The 6,139-nt window shown below is 49.3% G+C and overlaps 1 protein-coding gene across 1 annotated transcript; it reads left to right on the top strand.

Moving 5' to 3' along the window:
- Positions 1 to 391: 391 nt before the first annotated feature.
- On the top strand, positions 392 to 3,289 carry LOC100900655 (UBA-like domain-containing protein 2). The gene is made up of 3 exons (XM_003748193.2): positions 392 to 680; positions 1,449 to 1,517; positions 1,690 to 3,289. The coding sequence occupies exons 1-3, from the start codon at positions 567 to 569 to the stop codon at positions 1,834 to 1,836; spliced, it is 330 nt and encodes a 109-aa protein (XP_003748241.1). The 5' UTR covers positions 392 to 566; the 3' UTR covers positions 1,837 to 3,289.
- The last annotated feature ends 2,850 nt before the right edge of the window (positions 3,290 to 6,139 follow it).

Raw genomic sequence — 6,139 nt, 5'->3', positions numbered from 1 at the left:
TATGACGTCATCAAAGATGGCGACATGGGATGCAGGAGACATCGGCATCCGGACGATTCCATCCAGGCCTCTCCATTCTGTGAGGTTCCAGGCAGACAAACCGAACTTGGAGTTCCAGCTCGGGACTAGCCTGTCGGGAGCTGAGTGCGAATCGCGGGTATTTCGCCATTCGAGTCCACTGCGTCATCGCCCACAGCTACGCGCGTGACGTCATCACTCGGTACCCAGCGACACTGTGCACTGGCGGCTCTATGATCTGTGTTTGTGTTGATATTTTGGTGCTGTTGCGTGTTTCGGATGTTGTGAATTGAGAGAAGAGTGTTATTGTGAGTGTGCCTCTGTCGTGCCCGATTGGTCGCACACATCGAGAGACTGATATTCGCGCGAACGATCGGTATCGACGGACGGTGGAGGACACGTCTTCGAACACGTCCGAACATCTGACTGAGGGCAGAACTTGTTTTTCTCGAGCCACTACTGCTGCTCGGTCCCCAGTTGCCGCTGCAACCGCCAACAACAACGACGACGACGAGGAGCGATAATTTTCTTGTTGGACTTTGACGAAAATGGACGTCGAGCAGATGCGTCAGCAAGTCATGATTAACCAGTTCGCTCTGGCAGCTGGCTGTGCCCACGACCAGGCGCGTCAACTCCTCCAATCGACGCAATGGCAATTCGAGGTGAGACGGGATGGACATACCATCTCGAGTTAGGCCTAGAATTTAAGGATCGCTACTATCTGGAAGCTGTAGGACGCTATTCACGGACTCGTCGATGTTCACCCGAAACCCTCGAAGCGACGGTCACAAGTATTTTGAGCGGGAACCCGATATTTCCACCGCCAGATGATGAACGACGGCATGATAGATAACAATAACACTGGCACCAAGAACGAAGGCGACAACAACAACAACGCTGGCCAGCTCGAAAACAAACACAGAACAGCTGGGATTAAAATTTCGTGGCTCGTTATGGACAGGATCCGGGAATTCCTAGATCCTTCGTACATTCCTCGATTCGCGGGATGCTGACTCTTGAATGACACGAATAGCGAGAATAATACGGCACTGCGGAGGCTCATTCCTCAATCATGTGCTATTGTTTACGTTCTCCGATGTTACGTGGTTTCGCAGCCACAGAGACGCAGATAGGCCTTCTGCGTTGTCGGATATCAGGAATACTCTCGAATTATTTCAATTTCGAAGGGTAGTGTCTGTATAATTAGTGGCATGAACTTCATTGGGGGCCGAAATTCGTTGAGGCAGAAAAGACCGAAACTGCTCTCCCAGTCGGGACTCGAGGGTATCTTTTCCCGATCGCTGTGGCGCTGACATACAATCGGAAAGATGTCGAGATCATGTCGTTTGATATTTTCGCGAGACATCATCCCATGTGCATAAATGTCCCCACTCTTCCACATTCTCCGCTGACCAAGCTCTTCTTTCCAGACTGCGTTGAGCATTTTCTTCCAAGAGGTGGCGGTCAATGCCAAGTGCGGAGGAACTCAGTACAACCCGGTGAGCCAATTGCGTATCCCCGATATACTTTCCACGGAGAACTATCGAATACGTAAAACAGGATCAATAACTCTGAATATGATGCTGAGGTCCCTGGAATTCATGCTCCCGGTGGTGGGCAGCCGCGGGAGGGATCAACTCGCTGACTGATTTCTCTCTCTCACTTTTCCAGATGTGCACTCCTGCGAACACGCCGGCAACACCGCCGAATTTCCCGGAAACCTTGACGGCGTTTTCGAAATTGTCAACCTCACCTGGAGCGCCCACAGGTCCACTAAAATCACAGATGTCTCCGAAAGCTCGAGGAAACCACAATTAGAACTTGTATCTCCACAGTTAGGTTTATATGGCGGTGCATTATCCATAATCCGTATCAAATTCCATACAATCGTTAGTTCAAGACCTTGGCGCGGGAGCTTCGCAAGGTGCTTGCGTGAAAACCGCAATTATGTGATCGTTTGTTGGGCCAGACAGCGTCAGCGGCTCTGCGCTTGGTTCACATTTGGACAAGATCAGTTATCTCGAAGTCTTTTGCACCGTCATCTGTTTTCAAATTGAATTTCCGAGAAACGTACTCCACGCCAAAAAAGTCTGCCTCCCAACGACTTTGTAGAAAATATGAGTTGGTGTCTTTGCGAGTCCACCCGACTGATTTCGAGGAAAACTGCAATGCTCCCTCTAGATCAACTTTCGCTTACGTCGCGTCGTCGACTTGGGACTCCCCCGGTTGGGGACCCTACCCCGTTATCGTCAAATCGCTCAGAGGTGCTCAGTGGGTGTGACTCCTCTGGGGCACCATGATCCATAAGGGATCCCTCATCAGGGATTCCTCAGGATTAGGAACCCCCTCCCGAAGCGCTGAGTTTGAGCCACATGACCCGTTATCATCATCATAAAGATGACGTCATCGCGAAGAGCTAGTTCGGATGCTGGAAAACATCTACAAATGATCGTCTGGAATTTAGGCGAAGAAATGCCCAATGGGGTCGGAAAGATCGGGAGATGCAGTGGGATCCAATGGGTTGAGGATCATTGACCGTGAGAGGCACATTTTCTCGCAGGGATAGCACGGGGTGCGCAGCGGGGTGCTCCGAACGTGCACTGGGGTCAAGCTAACCTCAGGATGCGCGCCCTACCTCGCATGCCATGATTTGAGTCATACGATCGAGGGCAAACACTGCTGCTTAAAAGTGCAATTTCGATGCCCTATTGTGATCCTTTCAGCAACTATCACTATAACTATGAACTATTTAAAGTCGTCTCTCTTTTCCTGTCTACAACCGCTGCTCTTGGCTCTGATATTCGCTTGTAGGATGCCGGAATTGTCCGTGAACTTGGCAATATATATCGTAGTTCATCACGTGAACTCATTGATTAATCAATCGAGGAATTCTTGGCGTGAATTCCGTCGTTCGATGGATTAACAGTTAGAATCTCAAAAGATGGCTTCCGATGTTGTGTCGCAGAGGAATCGACCGGACGGGGAGAATATATCGGGAGATCAGAGACCAACGATTTGATGACGGAATTCAGGAGGTAGAAAATGAGACTCGACGATGACTTATGCAAAACCGCGCAGATTTGCTCACTGGAGTAGCTCTTGAAGTCCTTGGATTAGCAGCTTGTCCTCAGAACTAGATTTCATCCGCATGTAGGTCTCAGAGAACTTCAATAAAGAGCGGAGAGAGGGTCGTCAAAATGAATCGACAAGCGTTAGCGGCGGTGTGTAAAGTTTGTGTATATACAATGTATAAAATAAAATAAAAACATCATGGTTAGCGTGGAGTTTTCTTTATTCGGGAGTTCCGGCCGAGGGTTTCTCCGTCAGAGCAGAGAGGAGGAACGTATGATAGATCTTCCTTTGAATCGAAGACGAGGATCATAACACCGGATCGACCCCGAAGTTTGTAGACTTCCACACCGACTATACTGTCGGTGTGAATTGCACAACGAGACACTCTTACCGTGAACGAGAAATTGAACAATTATTATAGACGGCGTGAATATCACAGACGCGGGAATTCCGTGGAAGACGGTTCGTATCGACGACAGAGAGGACAAAAAACACCTCCGCTAGATTGCATCTCTGTCAGACAAGATCTGAAAAATGAAGTCGGATTAGCTGAAACCTGTCCATGCCTATGCTTCTCGGAACTACCTAACGAAAATAACCCATCCGTATCGATCATTGATTGTTATTAGCGGAATTACATATGCCATTGACGATTATGGCTGGAGATGTCGGCATGACTTTTTCTCAATCTACATCTACGGAGATACTAGAATGATTAGAGCTGGAGGATACGTTCCAAGCTCAGTCATGACTCGTCGACTCTTTTACGACGAAGAATACTGAGAAACACTGACGTCAGTAGTCAATAGTTATACATTAATAGTTCAAACCTGTGAAAACTGTGCGAGCAGGCCAGAGACTCCGTCGGATCCAGTTCGATGCCGTCGAGGCATATTGCACAAATTACAGCCTCCTTGTCCGCTCCTGAAGGTTCCGCGGAACAAGCTGGGGAGTCGCTCGTTCCCCCCGCGGATGCCGCGGCGGCGGCGACGGGTGCATTGAGGGGACGTTCCTTGATTTTCACAGCCAGCAGCGGCGATCGGATCGACTTCATAGTCACTAGTTCCAGTTGCGAGATCATTTGTAAGTTCACCTTATTCTCCCGAAGCCGACGCAGGAAGTCCTCTTGCAGCTCTTCGATTTCAGCAAGTCTGATCCGGCAATTTTGTTGCATTGGATCTCCATCTATATTCGCTGCCTCCAAAGCCATGAGATGGGCTCCGAGAACATTCTTGGAGTGCGAGAGTTTCTCTCGGATCAAGACTTCGAGGACAACGGCTAGCTTCTCGGTGTCTTTCTCGTGCTGCGCCAGAAGATCACGGGTGAGACTTTGGTTTTGGTGAGACTCAAAGAAAAGATCCTGTTCGTACATTGTCACTTTTTCGTTGACATGGATTCCCTGCAATCTTAACCGGGCAACTTCGTGCTGCATGAGCTCTATACTCTGGTCAAGAGCAGCCAGTTGATTTTCCATTTCGCCTCTCTGTTTGTGAATATATTTTTTCTCCGAAAGTCTTCTAAGCGACGAATCCCGTAGTGCTTTCAACTTCTTCATTTCGGCGACCGGATTCTCGGATCTCTTTGTCTGAATCCATTCCTTGAGGCGCCTGATTTCAGATCTTTTCATTTCACACCGATGTTTGAGATCTTCGAGGCCCTGACGTTTCCGGAGAGCGTTCACTAAGCGACTGGATCTCGAGACAACTTGGAGCTTGGACAGATTGTGATTGAGCAGATCGATGTCTTTCTTTGGAAGATTGTTAAGACAAGCGGCAATCTCAGGAGCTCCCAAGTTCTCGCAGTCCGTAGTGACTGAGCCCCAGGACACGTTCACTTCCCCAGCGGTCACGGTGAGTTCGGGACATTGCTTGAGGAGTTCTCGGATGCCACCCGACTTGGCGATGAGATTCTTCGCTGGGCGTCCCAGAGTTTGCGCTTTCGTTCGCAAGTCGTCAATAGGTAGAGGAGCAACGTTGTTCAACCACGCGCGCACTGCTAGAAATACACATTGCTCTCGATCCAGAGGCTTCGGAGCTCGACCGTCCGGATTCATCCTGATGCGCGCTGATCGTCGCGCTTAACGAAACTGATTTTAATCAGCGGAGGCCAGCCAGGGCTTGAATTGTAATATTTTAGAACACTACGATTTTTCTTCCAGCCTTCCGCTCTGAACTGTCAGCTTGCCCAAACCGAAGAACGGTGTTGCGCGCTGAGAGACTAAGCCCGTCTGCCGCGCGCACTGATCATTGAATTCGGATGCGGCTGTTGCCTCGCGGAGCGGAGACCCGCCACTGCATTAATGCCAACAAGTTACCCACGGAGAACGATTCTCTACGGTTTCGATTTCAGCTGATAGTGAGCTGTCACGAATCGAGAACGGAAGCACGATGCTTCCTGTGTTGAGCTCGATGAAGGTTGCAGATCTCCGATGGAGGAGTGAAGTGAGGACTCGCATGAGGTTGAAGCACACCACTTTCATTGGGCTCACGATGCTGCTCAAATACAAAAACATTTACATATATAATATATCAAGGAGGGTCGTCTCCTGGGAGTCAGCTCGAACTCGGGCCAAGATTAGGTCAACATGGGGCACAATCTGATGATGATTGACGCTCCCCTGTCAGACGTAAGTGATGCGGTTAGAGTGGATTGTCCCTCGATTATGTTTCGTTTCAACAAAAAAATAATTTCATGAAAACAATCGATTCCTCGGCGATCGATCTCCTTGGTCCTCCAGAATGTCACGGGATTCTCGCGACTGGGATGAGAGTCCGACGCGGCCGAAGAACATCGGACCGAGACTTTCTTCTCGTAATGAATTCACGATGTATTTCGATCTGGGATGTTGGCCTCACTCAATACCTCAATTGCGGAGTTGAGCAGCCTACCTGGACGCTCACATACATACGTACCGCCCCTCTCTCGTCAAATGTAGATCACATGCTCATGAATTAAATCACCGCGAGCTCATTTGGGACTTATCCGAGAGAGACTCGCTCGATTCTACCGCAATATCAGCGATGGTCCCGTTGTTATATCCAACAACCGA

This window comes from Galendromus occidentalis, unplaced genomic scaffold (genome assembly GCF_000255335.2).
Source record: "Galendromus occidentalis unplaced genomic scaffold, Mocc_1.1 scf7180000077529, whole genome shotgun sequence".
In the NCBI taxonomy this organism is placed as follows: domain Eukaryota; kingdom Metazoa; phylum Arthropoda; class Arachnida; order Mesostigmata; family Phytoseiidae; genus Galendromus; species Galendromus occidentalis.
Note: the sequence above shows the minus strand (reverse complement) of the source record. Positions and strands in the feature narration are given on the sequence as shown.